Below are 17,280 nucleotides of genomic sequence, written 5' to 3'. Positions count from 1 at the left end.
GTGGAGTCTTACTGTAGCAGGTCGAGGCTCCTCTGTCAAATAGAAGCAAAGATATTATGGCTTAAAAAACGAAGACTTTGTGACTGGATTATCTGGACCGGAATTAAAATACAGAGCAACCCAGCGTAGGTAAGACTACTTTAAAAAATTGTTGGTGTACTTTTCTCCAGCTTTTTAGAGGAGATAAAAAATAAAAATAAAAATGTAGGGACCTGTTGGAAAGCTAACGCTAGCCTGTTAGCCCGTTTCCAGGTTTGGCTAGCTTGTGTTTTCAAGTTGCTTCCTAGTGATAGTGAACGGGAAGTCGCTGCTGTGTTTGCAATATCGTGTTTGCAAAAGACCTTTGTCAAGACACCGGAATAACCGAGCCACACTATTTCTAAACTTTTCTTCGCCTCGTCACATTTAAAGCCATCTGATTATATGCGCGTCATACAGATGTTCTTTTTTTAAGAGTCATGGGGGTCAGAGCAGTGAACGCACCATAGACTTGGTGACTTTATATTATACACCGTATCAACATCGTTTAAATGGCACGATGTTGATACGGTGTTTTGCCTGTCAGTTTGTTGTGTCCATGAACTTTGTGCACGTTGCAAAGCCCACAGCCAAGCAGTTTAAGACTCTGTGTGTATCAAAAACATGAGACAGTTTTTGCTTATCCATATGACATTAGCAGACCCTGGTATGCATAAGGGAACTGAATCCTCAGCAGTTTCATACCCACATGACTGGTCATAAAAAGCTGACAGGTTAAATTTAGAGACCCTATCCAGTGTTGCTTAGTTCCCTTCTAACATTTGAATGCGTTCAGATAACCAAACAGCTGACGTGGAGTTTTATTTGATGGTTTGTGATGTTAGCTAGTGCTCTGTGTTTTTATATAAACACTATAAATGTCATGTTTATGTCAGTTTTCCAGCTGGAAACAAAGAGAATTGGGTTGCAAGTAACAAGTGTTTTCATTACTGATTAGAATTTATTATTTTCTTGGTCGATTTGACTTTTGGACATTAAAATGCCAGAAAACCGAACTTCTAAAGCCAGTTTCTTGTTTTGTCAGGGCAGCAACACAATTTATTTGATAAATTGTCACATTTAAGAATGGGTTAGAAAATAACTTGCAGTGATCGACTGATTTATTTGGTAATCCTTTGTTTTTCTTTATTTTTGTATCCAGAATCCTGTGTGTAGATCATTTTTATAGCACTGATTCACTTTCACAAGAACTGTGTTCATTTTCATTAATAACAGTAAATTGTTTGGTTTTCTACTATATTGTTGGGTGATTCAAAGGGTTAGTTTAATATTTAATTTTAATTTATCAGCACCTGAGTCATTGTAAACACTGTGATTATAGTGATACTAAAGTGACAGCTCCCATGCTACTTTATTGCATTATCTGTAAAATTAAGTCATACAGATGAGTCCAAACATCCTAATTGGCCTTTTATCTTTATCAGTCGGTGCCAAGCCATTGCATGTAATGAATGAATATCTGGTCGTGTGCCTCTATTGTGTTGGGTGAGGATGGGCGTAGGCCAGCCCCCTCATCTAATATTCAGCTGTTTGTAAAAAGGGGGGGATGCTGAGCCTGAGCCTGGCAGTGCTTGTTGAAACTGTGTGCAGCTGAGCAGAGAACCACTGCCAGTTTTACCCTTCACGAAGGTAAGAGTTTCTTTTGTAGTAATGTTTTCTGGAGATTGTAGGTCTTATTTTCCCTTCTTTCTCCAGCAGCTTATTTTTGATGTTTTTTCTTTCTTTCTTTTTTACTGGTTTATTGTCTCTGAGCTTTAGTGTGCATGTGTTTTGTGAAAAAGATGCGATTGAGCTCCACTCTGATCACTGCTGAACAGGGAGAGAGCGCTTAATGTTTACTGATTGGTTCTTGGGTGTATTTGTCCACCCATTATGCTGAGAGGCAAGAAGCTGGGGAGGGTGTGTCAACAGGCTCCAATTGCTTTGACTGTAAACAAAGGATTTTTTTCTCACCTCTTCCTGGCACTGTCTAATATGGGCAAATGGTTACCAGGCGATCCCTGACTGAAAATATAAAGAATTCAGAAAAAAAAGGTTAAATATTTGCATTGATTGGTTACTCTGCATTTGAGTAAACTGCCAGGCCTTTGTACTGACAGCCCAAGAGGCATGTGACATTTGAGTGTTTATTGACCTGAGCTTGAGCTGCTTGTCTGAAGGATTATGGTGAAATATTGAGCCGTATATAAAGCCCATTGCCAGGGCAACTTACAAGCAATGAATGGAGCTGATTAATTCTTTGTTACTGTGGCAGGAAGTAGGTCTGACCATTAGGAAAGAGCCCAACTTGATGAATGATTAATGAGTGCTTTTATCGATTGGCTGAATCCCTAATTCCTGTAAAAACCCCTTTCAAAAGAAAACATATTTTAGGGGCTTTTTCTTGTCCAGATATATTATACAGTACATTTATGGGAGTTTTGTGCCATTTTATCTTAAACTGGGAATATCTTTTCTAAATATAGAGTAAGTCAATACCCAGTAGTTAAAGTGTCAAAGAAAAAAACAAACCTTGGCCGTCCAGTTAAGGTAAAAAGGCTTAAAATGACTCAGTAAATTTAGAAACATGCTTGTCTCTGGGTTTAGGATAATTCTTGAGAATGGTTCACTCCAATTATAGATAATCTCGCTCCAGTGGGTTATGTGCATTGATTTGTCATATAGTCACTGCGTCTTACTGCTTTTTTCCTATCGGTGCTAAAGTACTTTTAGGGAGAACTCTGCTTTTTTCTTGTGTACAAAAGTTCCGCAATGTCCAATTTCAGGAAGTGGAGGAGGGTAGAAAAGGCTGGCTCTGATATAATTGGAGCAAACAGTCGAGTGCACCGATTGTCCTAGCCTTTATTACATCAGAGAGTCAAAGTTTAAAGACTATTGTTTGTCTTCATTGGTATTTGATGGCTTGGTTAACTATCTTGAGCAGAGCTTTGTGATTGCTCAGCCTTCATTATACTGAGTGGACAAATTTCAGTCAGTGTTTTCAGCCTCAGCAGACAGACTGAACGAAACTGAAGAGAACTAACAGCCCCTGCTCATCCCTGTGTAATAAGCTTGTTTAATAGATTGTAAGTATGGTTATAATGATACTTTAACATGATATTAAAAGATTTGTAATGACCTCTGAAATGCACGCTCAAAAAAAATTGTCCTGATAATTTGTGATCGATAATATAGTTGCATTAGAGTGGATATTGCAACATGTCGAACTTTTTATATGTGTGTTTCTTAAATATTATACTTTAATGTGTACACCATCTAGTTTCTGCTGTATTGTTATTGCTTGTATGTATGCATGCAAGTTGGGGTTTGGACAGTGGTGATTTATTCCACTGCATCACTTCAAAGGCACGCCACACCTCTTCCCGGTCACGATTTTAACTTCTTGTTTGTCTCTTAGAAGTGCTGTATATTTAGCTGCACAGGCCACAAAGCTATTGTTGTGCTCTTTAGCTCATTGTGAATGCTGCTTTTGCTCTCATTCTGCAGGGGTGTATAGCTGGTTAGCTGTCAACCATGGATACCAGCACGTCCCTAAAGATGACCTCTCTGGCTGTCCAGAGTCTGTTCAGCTATGTGGACGAGGAGAACCTGGCTGCCATCAAAGCGCATTTGGACATGTTCACGGATGTGGACAGCAGGAGTGATGTAAGCCACATCACAGCAGCCTTAATGTTGGCTCTAGAAGTTCAGGGAAGAATAAGCAGTAATTAAAGGCTCTTTAAAATAACTTTAGTTGGTGTTATGTAGGAAAACTGAAATCCTTCTGTGTGGAGTTTGTGTCCTCTTCCTGTTCAAAAACATACTTGTTAGGTTAATTGGTGATTCTTGGCTTTAGGTGAGAATATGAATGGTTGTTTGTGCTTGCCTTATGAAGGACTGGTGACCTCTCCAGGCTGTTTCCTATCTCTCACCCAAAATCAGCTTGGATTGGCTCCAGCTAGTAGCTAAGAAAATGAATGGATGGATGAAGATATAGTACTCATAAAACATTATTATTTTATTATCTTTTGCGTTCTTAATTATTTTAGATAACATTTTAGATATCTCTTGTCGCTGCAACTAAAAGGTCAGCTACTGTTTTACAACAGTAAAGAAATTGTTTATTATGTGCACTTAGTACTCATAGGACGTTATTGCAGTATACCCTGAAAGACACAGAGGGATAGAGCTTAGAAGGGAATATAAACATCCGAGGCCATTAAAAGGTAATGCAGTATCTCCACACTATGTGTACTGTACACTGTACGATTGTAGCAGCTGTAAGTAGCCTGATTCCTGTATTTGCAACATATACAATCTTAAAGGATAATGCCAGTGAGATGATATTTTGTCAAGAAATCCTACAAAAAGACCAGAACTCCAAAACTGAACCGATCCTACTACTAATAAGTATTTTCATGTAGCCAAAATCTGATTGTTGCACATTGCTGTTTGTTTCCATGTTTGTCTATATAGGTGCTGTAGTTTATGCACAGTGCTTGTATAGACACCCTCTTGCTGTTGCTGTAATTACCACAAAGTGCTAAATTTCCTGCAAATGAGTCCCGAGTTACATATAGGAGCATTTACCAAAAAAAAAATAGAGCACATAGCAGGTTGTTAAAAGATTAAAGAAATAAAATTGTGCGGCGACAGACAGTCTGGTACCCGAGTAGAGCAGATTTTGTAATTTTAGGCTTTACATGAATTTGTTGACAAAGAAAAATTGAGACAATTCCAGACCTCTCCCTTAATGTGGAAAATATCAAGCAGCGTGTAGACTTGTATGGGACAGTAATCAGTTATGTTACTGTACATGAAGTCATAAAATCGTTGGACCTATCTGTCATTTTGTTCCAGTGACGTCTTATTTCATTTGTATTGGATAATCAACCACCTGTACTCCGCGTCTCCTTGTTTCAGAATGGACAGACTCCCCTCATGGTGGCAGCAGAGCAGGGCAGTCTGGAAATAGTGCAGGAGCTCATTAAGAGAGGAGCCAACGTTAACTTGGACGATATTGTAAGTTCTCAAATGCACACGCACGTGTCATCTCTTAATAAAGAGCACAGCCCCAAACATGAGTAAACGCAATGTACGCAGAATGGAGGGACAGGTGAAAAACAGTGCGGTCATTTAAACCACATCATCCACTTGACAAAGAAGACATAACTAGTGGCCTTGATGTTCCATCTTGCTGAACTCACCACATTCGGGCTTAGCCCTCAGCTGTTATGATCCGTCATGAGCCATAATGACAGCTTATTACATACTTTTACCTTCGCTCATTTGAGTAAATGACAGGATCCACTCACTAGCCAACACCCTGCGACTTCAGATCCCAGCACACACTCACGCACGCACGCATGCAGCCTCCTACTTCGACGCACGCATGCATTGCTCTCACACCACTTATTAACATCTCACGTAATGTAACCTATTATTACACATGGCGCACTCAAAGTCAAAGAAGAGAGAGGAAGTTTTCCTTTTCGTAGTCCTGTCCGTGTCTCACACTCGCGCTCTGTGACACCTTTGTCTCTCGATGCGACACCGCGTTCCCATGAGCACCTGGTACGACCAGCTGGTAGGTGCGGTTTTCTTTTTTTTTTTCCTAACCATCCTCGAGCGTCCCATTTATTGCTCTGACAGATGCTCTGTCAACTGGATTTAGAGAATGGGAGTTCTCAAAGTAACAGGTAGTGTCTGTGTACAGGACTGCTGGACGGCGCTGATCTCGGCAGCTAAGGAGGGACACATCGAGGTGGTGAGGGACTTGCTGGAGAACAATGCTAACCTTGAGCACAGAGACATGGTGAGAATGTAGACGGTGTGAAATTTTTCCTCATTTAAAATATGTAAAGTTTGTGTTTACTGTACTACAAATACAAAGGAGCAAAAATGAAATTTGGCTAGAAAACTGGGCTCCCAACATCTAGCTAGCCTTGTGGGTGAAACGTGATCCAACACCTGTTACGTATTGGCCAATAGCCTTTTGTTTTGCTTTAGCTCCTCACTAACTCCCCTTACTTTCAATCAGTGTTACCAAATAAAGTCTTAAATGTATTTGGGGTATATTGCTGAGCTGGAACAAGCTCCAAGCACAACCAAAATGACTTAATTTACGATAATATAAAAAAAAAAAGGCTAGATAGCTTAACAACAGAAAAGAAAAAGACCTCAAATCAGTCTTATGAATTTACTGAAATGGTATATATTCCTTTTATATTTATTAATGCTTTCTGTTTGATGTGACAGTTCCACTGCTGGTTGAACAGAGTAATGCATTAGCTTGGAAATCGACCTAAAATTAAATTACTTTCTGTCTGATGGCTCCTTTCTAGTAGTAATCCCATTTACTGGGCTCTGGTTGTCTTTGCATGGGCAGTGATATGATTTAGTTACTTCGTCAGAGGCAAAGACTCGACAGTAACCAAACTATAGAAGCTTTTTTCTGTATTAATAAGATTAAAAGCAATGCTTAGGAAATATGATCTACATGTTGTTCCTAACTGGGCTGAAATCCTGGGAGAAATGTTAAAAAACACAGTAAGGATAGTGAAAACTAACAGTCTTTATGTATCACCGTGTATCAAAGGATACATTTGCTTTCGTATTATGTACCAGACATGTACATTATAAATCCTTGGCCTCTGCAACTCCATGGCAATGAGTCAGGAGGTGGGCTGACTCATTGGCGTTCATGGTGTGTCTAAGCTGCGTAGGAGAGATCACAGTCAGTCATCACAGTGGGATTATAATAAACGACACTGTGTGATACTTCACTTACTGGGTCACGTCATCTTTAAATAGCACATTTTCCAACCACAAAATCTGTCTAGATCTGTACTAGCCTGTAAGGTCAGTACTGTTGTTTGTCTTCCTCTTTATTATAATAAAATAAACTGAATATTACATGTGTTGTGTGTGTTGCTGTTTTCTGATCGTGTACACTTAAACTCCTCACTAGCTGAACTAGATTATCTGTGTTTTCTACTTAGGGAGGCTGGACTGCTCTCATGTGGGCAGCCTATAAAGGTCGTACAGATGTGGCCCAGCTGCTTTTGGAAAAAGGATCCAACCCTAACATCACTGGACAGGTATAAAAACTCAACACAGCATTGTTATTTGTATGTTATCTGTGTCTTCTGAAATCTTTGGGCATCTGTGATCTGATAATCTGAATAAAGACATTATTTGGTTTGTTTGTTATGATTTTAAACTCTGTGTAAATGCAGGGAAATAGAGAGAAATGTCTCATTTTAAATAAGTGGTAAAAGTCAGTAAATTTGAGAATTAAAGATAAAAAAGGGGTAAGCACCGCAGTGCTTTGCCTCTCCCCATCATCTGCTTTTACAGCTTGAAGCATTTGTATGACCGCGGGCTTAACACTGATCATTAGTTACTGTCAGCATGACTACACGGCTGTCCTCTGCCCCAACAGTACAGCGTCTACCCCATTATCTGGGCGGCAGGTCGAGGCCACGCAGAGATTGTCCGTCTCCTGCTGGAGCACGGAGCCAAGGTCAATTGCTCAGACAAGGTAACTACATACTGACAGATGCTCATTATTTACTTGCTTTAAATCCCACATAAGATGTGCTTTGTGGTTAGGACTCGGTCTAAAAGAACATTCTTATTCCCCAAGTGCCTTTCCTCTGTCCTGGGCCTCTTATTTGTTGCCCTTCCTTCATGATTAATCAATCTCTAGGTTGTTGATTGAATCATCTCTTGCACTCTGTCATTTTTTATTTGTAGTATGGCACCACTCCTTTGATCTGGGCAGCCCGGAAGGGCCACTATGACTGTGTGATGCACCTCTTGGCCAATGGAGCTGATGTAGACCAGGAAGGAGCAGTAAGTAGACTGTCAGTAGCATTCAGCAGTGATGCTAATTGTTTCATATAAAAATGGACACACTGTGTCAAAGGGAGTGTTTTCCTTTCTGTGTAAATTATTTTGATTACGAGTCAAGCTGTACATTAGGCAGCACCTCAGCTGTAGTTCACATAACTATAAACAAGACAGTGCTGTCATTTATTTCAAGGACTACTCCACACAGATGTAAGTACTCAAGAACTTCATTTGGCATTAGTTGTGATGATGCCACTAAAGGTTTCAGCAAAGTCACTTTTATTATTAATAAAAATAGTGTTCTTAATTATTTTGTGTCTGGAATGTTTGAGTAGCAGCATTATTTATTTTATTTCCACACGAACAAAACACAATCTTAACCCCCCCCCCCCCCCCCCCCCAAATGATTTCTGCAATGTAGTGCATCTGTGCTGCTTCAAGTCATGTTGCATCTATGCTAATACAAAGTGAATGATGCGCTTTTTTTACGTGCTGCATCAGTAATCGGATGGAACTGTCATAGCTAATGTTACAGAGCAGTTTAAAAGGCAGTGACTAAGAGACTGTGGAGTTTGCAAAACCCGGGTTATTAGGCTCTTTAAGCTAGATTGTTCATTGACAGAAGGGTGTATTGTCTCTTAAAGCTCCTGAAATAAACAGGCATGCGGGAAAGGATGATCTTTACTGATAACTGCACATTTTTTGTTTGATAATAGGAATGAATAGCAAAAAGGGGTTCGAATGATGTCTAAATATGCCTCTTTCCTTGGCTTCACAGAACTCAATGACGGCTCTGATCGTAGCCGTGAAAGGCGGCTACACAGAGGTCGTCAAAGAGCTGCTGAAGAGGAACCCAAACGTTAACAAGACAGACAAAGACCACAACACAGCCCTTACCATCGCTGCCAAGGAGGGACACACAGAAATTGTGCAGGACCTGCTTGACGCCGGAACCTACGTCAATGTTCCAGACAGGGTGAGATGTTTGACAGTAGCAGCAGCAGTGGCTGATATGAAATACAATGGAAATAAAATACAACTCACTTTTCTCTGTTTGGTTTTCTCTGGTTTCTCTCTTGCAGAGTGGGGAAACAATGCTGATAGGAGCAGTTAGAGGAGGTCATGTGGAGATAGTGCGAGCTCTGTTGAACAAATATGCTGATATTGACGCCAGGGGCCAGGTAGAAGCTCCTCTCCTTCTGCCCTCTCATGTGCTCGGTGTAAAATGTCACCCTACTGATCAGTACTGTTTACTTATCCCTATTGTTTCTCAGTAAAGTGAACTTTTCCCCATGGGTTAGAATTACAGATATTTCTTGTTGTTGTTGCATAGACCTACCTTAATGTGCATAAAAATATGCACAGTACAGCATAATATGCTGCATTCCCAGCTATGCATATTAAACCATATATATTTTATTTTATTTGGGATTTTGTTAATGCAATTTGTTGTTGTTAGTACAAAAAAAGCTTTTATTTTTCATCAGGATGGAAAGACTGCCCTCTACTGGGCAGTGGAGAAAGGTAATGCTACCATGGTGAGAGACATTCTGCAGTGCAACCCTGACACCGAGAGCGCCACCAAGGTATCTTTCTTGACCTTTGAACTTCTTTAATTTGATTTCTTGATTATGTTGCAATTTAAAACCTCCAGAAAATCAAATTTTAAAACATGGTATTGGTATTTATATATAATTGTATTTATTTATTTATTTTTAAATGTGTGGTGTTGATTCATTGTTCTTTTTTATTTTGGCCATTATTCAGAGACAACAACAGCAAATATGTTTCCACACAAAGTTCAGAGAGGACAAATTATTATCTGGAAGGCTGTAACCTTCACTTTTACAGAGCGTTTTCTAAATAGCAACACTTTTATAACTGGATTTCACTAAACAAATGGTGAGGATAACAATAAATAAAAATAAACCTTAGATTTATACAATACTGTGCAAAAGTCACCGTGATATCTTTATATTTTGCTTCCAGAGGAATTCTTTCATTTTCAAAAATGTTTTCCAGGCTTTCTAAAGGTTTTTCAGAGTCTGTCTTTGTACACTGGCTGCTTTCTCACTCATTTTCAGTCCAGTCATTGTACCACAGCATTTTCAGAGGCATTGTTTTTGTTTAAGCCACTTAACACTGACCTATGAGTCATTCAAGAAACCGGTCAAAAAAAGACACCTAAGTCAAGGATGAACCGGTGTTGTGTCTACACATAACACATTGTCTACACAGTGTTATGTCTACACATGAGGCAGTTTAGCAAAGACCCAATTTTAAATTGTATCTTCAGGCATTTTCTTACAATAAGCCTACTGCAAAAAACAAAATACTTGTTCTGTTTTTTATTTTAGTTTTATCTGTATAAAATCTCAACAATAACACAGTTTACACAAACATAAAATTGTAGGTGATTCCAGAGAGCTGAAAAACTTAGCATATCTCAGGTGTGCAAAATAAAAATAAGTAAACAAATAAACAAAGAAACTGAACAAGTGGAGCATGAGGTGAACAGTAAAGTAATCTCCTAACAAATGGGAACAAATCCAGCAAGGAACAGAGAAATGCATTTGGCCTGCCCAGAGCCCGAACCTCAACATTGTTAAAGCAGTGTGGGATCATCTTAACAGAGAACAAAATAACAAGGCAGCCAACATCCAAAGAAGAGCTTTAAATGACCTTTAAGACTCCTGGAGAGCTACAGCTGAATACTACCTAAAGAAATTAAAAGTAAGCTTACACAAGAGAGTTCAGGCTGTTTTGAAGAATAATGGTGGTCACACCAAATATTTTATGCTTGTTAGAATTACGCAAACTCTTCTATACTTTATATACTCTGTATCCATATATGTTTGGACATGACTCGAAAAATCGCTACACCTATTTCAGACTTTCCAAGCAAATATTAAGAAATGAGGGGTTTCTCAAGACTGTATAATACTTTATTTCACAACTTTACCCCTCAATCTTTTTATATGTTGCCTGACCCTTGCTCTGAGTTCATGCTGCATCTCTCTGATAACAAATAACCTCAGGCATAGATTATTTTGTGCTTTGTACATTATTAGTCCCATATTGATTTAGCCAAGCTGTGAAATTTAACAGTGTGTAATGTAATAAATAGTCTGCTGCATACGAAGGTGATGTGGTTCTGAAGTTCTGAAGGGAAATCATTGTAAAGTTAATTGAGTGATTGTGTTTGTTTGGGTTTTAGGAGGGAGAGACGCCGCTTATCAAAGCAACGAAAATGAGGAGCATAGAGATCGTGGAACTGCTACTGGATAAAGGAGCCAAGGTGTCTTCAGTGGACAAGGTACTGTTTAAAGCACGCTTGGTCTTGCTTCTGTTTTTAGATTGTGTTCTCAGCTTGGAGTGAACAGTCATTAACTGAGCTCTGTGTTTTCTTCTCTCAGAAAGGAGACACGCCTCTCCACATCGCCATTCGAGGGCGTAGCCGAAAGTTGGCCGAGCTGCTGCTGAGGAACCCGAAAGATGGCCGCCTGTTGTACCGTCCCAACAAAGCTGGAGAAACACCGTACAACATCGATTGCACCCACCAGAAAAGCATCCTGACGCAGATATTTGGAGCGAGTACGACACATTTCACATTGCAAACTAAAAAAGGAGAATTTACGTTCAGAATTTGAGAAAAGAAGCTGGTTATTTTCTCTGAATATTTTTTCCTCCTAACTTTCTCTCAGAGCACCTGTCCCCCACTGAGTCTGATGGAGACATGTTGGGTTATGACCTGTATAGCAGCGCTTTAGCAGACATCCTTAGTGAGCCCACGATGCAGCCGCCTATCTGCGTTGGCCTGTATGCTCAGTGGGGCAGTGGCAAGTCTTTCCTTCTTAAGAAACTGGAGGGTATGTATTCTCCTGGATGAGAATAAAGTGGTACTGGGATGTGGAAAGTACTTTTTATTGTTTTTTAAATTTCTTTTTTGTTTTCGCCTCTCCGTTCTTCTCTTGTTCAACAGATGAGATGAAGACATTTGCAGGCCAGCAGATAGAGCCATTGTTCCAGTTCTCATGGCTGGTAGTCTTCCTCACCCTGCTGCTCTGCGGCTCAGTGGCCATCGTTCTGGGCTTTACTGTTAATCCCAAACTGGCGATCGCGGTCTCGCTCAGCCTCCTCGCCCTGCTCTACATCTTTTTCGGTGAGGAGACAGACCGGCTTGAATACTGGGTACTGAATGATTGTGGGAAAACTCTGCTTTGATTTGAATCACTCTGCAGTGAGATGAGAATAAAAGGTCAGCCTGCTGTCCAAAGAGAATGTCAAGCAGAATTCTTTAACTGGAAAATATTTTGACCCCTGTTTCAGTGTGGCGTGTTTTTATGCTGTGCAAAAACATTTAATCTAAACTGTAAATCAAAGCCTTTTAATAATGAGTCAGTGACAGTGTTGTAATGAACCCCTTTTAAAAAAATTACCAGCTTAGCTACTATTAAATTTTAATTCCGTTTAGTGGACATTACGTGTAAACATTGCTACGCTAGGACTTCTAGCCAAACTTAATTTGCAGATCTTGTCCCTGGTTAGGCTTTTGGGGTCTTCTATTATCCTAATACAGAGACAATTACTAGTAGAAACATAGTCAAGCAACCACTGCAGACAGTATAGAAATATTGACTAAAGCAAAAAAAATAAAAAATAGGAACAATGAGTGAAAAATAACAATTAAGAACAAAATAAAGAGAAAAATGGATGCTTTAAAGATCCAGCTCAGTGCTTACAGATCAGCCTTTGTTTGAATCATAATTTACTAAAGCGTGAAGAAACGTCTTTCGGCTGTTTTCATATTCACAAGGGGGCGCCACAGCATGTATTTGATTTAGTAGATTTTTATCCTGCATGCTGTTTGTGACCCTCCCAGAGTTTTAAGTCTCCTCCTGGTCTTGAAGCAGGGCATTTTTTGCATGTTTGGTGAATGCTTTAATGTGTCTTAAATTCGTAAAATCTTAACAAGAAGCACAACCAATCCTACTCCATCATCATCCTGGTTACACCATACTTGACAGCATTTGAAAAATTTTGCCTGTCACATTTTTTTTTTGTCACTGAGGCTTGGTCCTGGTAAAAATCTTACTGAATTTCAGAAGCCAAACCTTTTGAGGTTTAAGAAGATAAAGTAATCACAGATATTGGTTAAATGGAGTAAGGTGGACAATGTTATTTTTTTCTTTGTTGACTGTGATATGTCTTTGCATTTAGTATTGGTGTACTTCGGAAGCCGGCGTGAGAGGGAAAGCTGGAACTGGGCATGGGTCATCAGCACCCGGCTCGCTCGTCATGTCGGTTACCTGGAGCTGCTGCTCAAACTGATGTTTGTCAACCCTCGTGAACTCCCTGAGCAGACCACCCGCGCCCTTCCTGTCAGGTGACAATGATGCACAGACACAGAACTACATCCACTCGATTTATTGTAGTCAACACATAAAATACACCTTCACAATTTTCTTGTTGTAAGTTGTAAAATGCAATGCATTTGTTAGCACAGTCGACTAACTCTGTATATGTCTGCTGTAGTGATGATATTAAACTAAATACTGATCTGCATTCTCTCGCTCTTTATGCAGGTTCTTGTTTACTGATTATAATCGCCTGTCCAGTGTTGGAGGAGAGACGTCAATGGCTGAAATGATTGCAACGCTGTCAGATGCCTGCGAGAGGGAGTTTGGCTTCTTAGCCACCCGGCTGTTTAGGGTTTTCAAGAGTGATGAGATCCAAGGTGATGTTACTGGCTTTTTTTATGAGTCATGTCAGGACTCGTAAAGAAAAAGTTTACTGAGACAATAAAGAATATTACATTTACAAATAATACACTATATAACTAAATGCTGTTTTTTTTTTTAAACGTGCTGCAGTTCAGCAAAGGATAAATAATATAAATTATGTATTTTTATTAATCAGAACTTGTGTAAAATTCTAATGATGGGAATTCTGTGGGAGTCTTATAAGCATTGTGGACTTTTCTTGGTGAACCACTGCACAAATTGTGATGGTGAGTCATTGTGGGCAAAAAATATGACGGAAATACAAATGAAAGAAAGCGCTCGAGAGACCAAGAGATACCTGTGTCGCAGTAAATAGACCTTTGAAGAAAGCTGTGCAAACAATCTCCCGACATCTGTCTCCCTCTTAGTTAGCTACATTTGGTTTGGTCATGCAGGAGTGGTTTTAACCTGCTTCAACAGCAAACAACAAATGATAAACAAAACAAACTTGCAAGTTAATGGTGAAAGTAAATGAATAGAAAGAAGGAGCAGGCTCCAGAGTAGATTCAGGACCAGAACTCCCAGTAAGCCCAGTATAAACACCGGTAGCTGCTGATGTAGCAGGAATTTTTTTTAATTCATTGTTTTATTCAACTTAAAAAGTCTTTATATCCTTCTTGATGTATTTTTAGCATGTGAAGGTGTGTTGTGCCCTCTGTGCATCTGTGTAATATTACTGTCTCCTTTCTGTGAACCCCTTAGGTCAAAAATGGAAGAAAACATGTTGTGTTCCCTCATTTGTACTCTTTGCATTGACGCTAGGGTGCTTGATCACTGGTGTGGCACTGTTGTCTATTTTTAAGGTAGGTGTTTTTAGTTCTCTGAAAAAAATACTGTGTAGGTGTATTTTGTTTATCCTGGTCTGAAATAGCCTTACAAGAAGAGAGCCTACCCAGTATGTGTCAGAGTTTCAGTCCTACTTTTTATCTTTTGGTTCCTCAGGTGGACCCTAGGAATCTGACAGTAAATGCAGTGCTGATTGCGATGGCTAGCATGGTTGGCCTGGCCCTGCTGTTCAACTGTAAGACCTGGTGGCAGGTGGCTGACTCTGTCCTCAACTCCCAGAGGAAACGCCTGCACAGTGCTGCCAACAACTTGCATAGACTCAAGAGTGAAGGGTTTATGAAGGTAATTTAGTAATTGTACATAATCAAGAGAAAATGGAAATCCTCTGACATCCTGTTGCCATGACAGTGGGGCATTCAGTTTGCTTATGAAATTATGAAGTTGTGCTTTCTAATTCAATTGATTTCCTTTAGTTCATAGAAAATGAATTGGCTTTGATTTGTTTTGGGGTTTTTTATGTCTCACAGGTTCTGAAACATGAAGTGGAGCTGATGTCAAAAATGGCCAAAACTATCGATGGCTTTACCCAGAACCAGACACGCATGGCGGTTATCATTGATGGGCTAGATGCTTGCGAGCAGGACAAAGTGCTGCAGATGCTGGACACGGTGCGTGTTTTCATGTGCGTCAGTACAGGCAGATTAACAATTAGAGCAGCTTCCTCTTGACTGAAAACAAGATAATGGAATAATTAGATTTTTTTGACATCTGCCGCTCAAGAAAATTTATAACTATGAGCCAGAGAGTTTTAGAGCATCTGCCATGTGGTTTAAACACAAAGTGGGTCTTTCACCTGTGCACACAGAGACCACACATCTCTGTTGCACTGCAGCCACCTTGGTGTTCCCAGCTGCCTCAGCTTGCCTCCAAGTTTAGATTCTTTTTCCCAGCTGCTCTAACATAATTTCCTTTAGCCAAATGTTATTATTTGGTGAAGTAATCCCAGGGAAGACGGCAGCCTCCTGTGTGCTAATGCAATCTTCTCATCTCTGCAAGCATGTCCCAGTCACTCCATAACCTTTTTCTTTTGAGAGAGACTCAAACAACACATTTGTCAATTAACTAAATGTAATTTTTTTTCTCTCAGTCTGTGTACTTTTGCTAACAGATCATGTACATTAAAGATGCAGACATCATGTGAAAACATTTTCACTTGATTCTGCTGACAGCTGCTTTTGGACAGGAGGTTCATCGTCCTGCAGGCGAGCCTTAGGGTTGTTGGCTACGGGTTAACAAACCAGCACTGCATCTAGCACAAATTGATGTCCTGTGACACTTGGACAATGTCTCTTAGTTAGTCGAGTGGAATTCCCCAGCACCATGTGCTGTGGACAGTCAGCTCTCACAGGAGTCATTATGTTTAAGTACTACAGCTGACTGACTACCTCGAGGTGTCGCGTCATGGAGTGATTAGATTGTAAACATATATTTAATGCAACTGAAAGATACTGAAAAACTTTCTTATGGTGTTTCTTTTTCTTTCCAGGTAAGGGTCCTCTTTTCTAAAGGCCCTTTTATCTCCATTTTTGCCAGTGACCCCCATATTATCATCAAAGCTATCAACCAAAACCTCAACAGTGTGCTAAGAGACTCAAACATCAATGGACACGACTACATGAGAAACATTGTCCACTTGCCCGTGTTCCTCAACAGCAGAGGATTTAACACAGCTAAAAAGATGAGCATGGCAGCACCCACCAACGGGGAGCCACTGTCTGGTGAAGGTAGACGACAAAGGCTACACGTCTTCCTTTTAAAGTGCTTTATTTTTTTCTTTACTGTCGTCTTTTAGTGTGTTATATAGCTTTTTGTGTGTGAAAAAGTCTGCAAAGTTACACCCAAAGTTTACTACAAAGGGAGTTAATCTCTCCCACAATAGAGTGCTGCTACTGAACAGTTTAAAGCACCTCATTTGTAGGTCAAGTGTTACTTCCCCCACATCTATGTCACAATAAAACAAACATTTCCACTCAGCAGCTAGTTTGACACACCATTTTTACTTACTTGTTGAAGCCATGCTAACTCTAAAATGTCTCACCAAGTGCAAACACACTAAGTCTTCTGTTACTGGTTGCAAGAGCAAAAACAATGTGCACTTCCCCCATGTGAGGAACCCAATAACCAATTGATTACTTTTGGCAGTGTCCCCATAACAATGTTAGCACATTGTGGGGCTAATTTCACAAGCCAGAGCAATAGTATATTGGAATTGTCACACTGAGGCATCAAAATTTGTAAGCTTTTGTAGATGTGAATGCTTTTTTGTTAGCAATTCCCTCATAGTACATTTGTAGAAAAATATACCGACGGGCACTGTTCTTGATCCTGTTATTTTAAAGAAAGCAATCTAGATTTGCAAATGTCTTTAACGGGTTGTTCCTTTGCTCATGATCATCTCTGCACCAAGGTTATGCTTTATGTAAGGTAGCAACTTCTGCAAGACTTTTTTTGTTCTGGATCATATTCTTGGCTACACCCCAGGATTTTGTTAGCCACTAGCCACTAGCTGGTGGTGGTCAGAGGGCCCGGTGGCGCCAGTGTCCGGCAGCCTCGCCTCTGTCAGTGCGCCCCAGGGTGGCTGTGGCTACAATGTAGCTGCCATCACCAGTGTGTGAATGTGTGTGTGAATGGGTGGATGACTGGATGTGTAAAGCGCTTTGGGGTCCTTAGGGACTAGTAAAGCGCTATACAAATGCAGGGCATTTACCATTTAGCTCTAAGAAGGCAGCTCCTCCTCATAGAACTACGCTAATTAGCCAACGCTCCAGGCAAGCTGACC

General features: G+C 40.1%; 1 protein-coding gene across 3 annotated transcripts in view; it reads left to right on the top strand.

The window, feature by feature from the left end:
- kidins220a (kinase D-interacting substrate 220a) overlaps window positions 1–17,280 on the top strand; it is a 46,174-nt gene continuing 28,894 nt past the window's right edge. For all 3 annotated transcript variants that reach the window (XM_085343746.1, XM_085343745.1, XM_085343744.1), the window contains exons 1-20: window positions 1–129; window positions 3,526–3,684; window positions 4,942–5,040; window positions 5,735–5,833; window positions 7,020–7,118; window positions 7,463–7,561; window positions 7,777–7,875; window positions 8,651–8,848; window positions 8,955–9,053; window positions 9,360–9,458; window positions 11,090–11,188; window positions 11,289–11,466; window positions 11,577–11,741; window positions 11,855–12,034; window positions 13,093–13,258; window positions 13,458–13,609; window positions 14,358–14,458; window positions 14,598–14,783; window positions 14,969–15,109; window positions 15,988–16,225. In XM_085343746.1, coding sequence (XP_085199872.1) covers window positions 3,553–3,684; window positions 4,942–5,040; window positions 5,735–5,833; window positions 7,020–7,118; window positions 7,463–7,561; window positions 7,777–7,875; window positions 8,651–8,848; window positions 8,955–9,053; window positions 9,360–9,458; window positions 11,090–11,188; window positions 11,289–11,466; window positions 11,577–11,741; window positions 11,855–12,034; window positions 13,093–13,258; window positions 13,458–13,609; window positions 14,358–14,458; window positions 14,598–14,783; window positions 14,969–15,109; window positions 15,988–16,225 — 2,629 coding nt within the window. In that variant the 5' untranslated portion in view covers window positions 1–129; window positions 3,526–3,552. The remainder of the gene's footprint in view (window positions 130–3,525; window positions 3,685–4,941; window positions 5,041–5,734; window positions 5,834–7,019; window positions 7,119–7,462; window positions 7,562–7,776; window positions 7,876–8,650; window positions 8,849–8,954; window positions 9,054–9,359; window positions 9,459–11,089; window positions 11,189–11,288; window positions 11,467–11,576; window positions 11,742–11,854; window positions 12,035–13,092; window positions 13,259–13,457; window positions 13,610–14,357; window positions 14,459–14,597; window positions 14,784–14,968; window positions 15,110–15,987; window positions 16,226–17,280) is intronic.

The sequence above is a fragment of the Diplotaxodon limnothrissa genome, linkage group LG19 (genome assembly GCF_057381915.1).
Source record: "Diplotaxodon limnothrissa isolate DT_005_m linkage group LG19, D_limnothrissa_male_GT1.1, whole genome shotgun sequence".
In the NCBI taxonomy this organism is placed as follows: Eukaryota; Metazoa; Chordata; class Actinopteri; order Cichliformes; family Cichlidae; genus Diplotaxodon; species Diplotaxodon limnothrissa.
The sequence above is the reverse complement of the archived record's forward strand: the minus strand, read 5'-3'. Positions and strand labels throughout refer to the sequence as shown.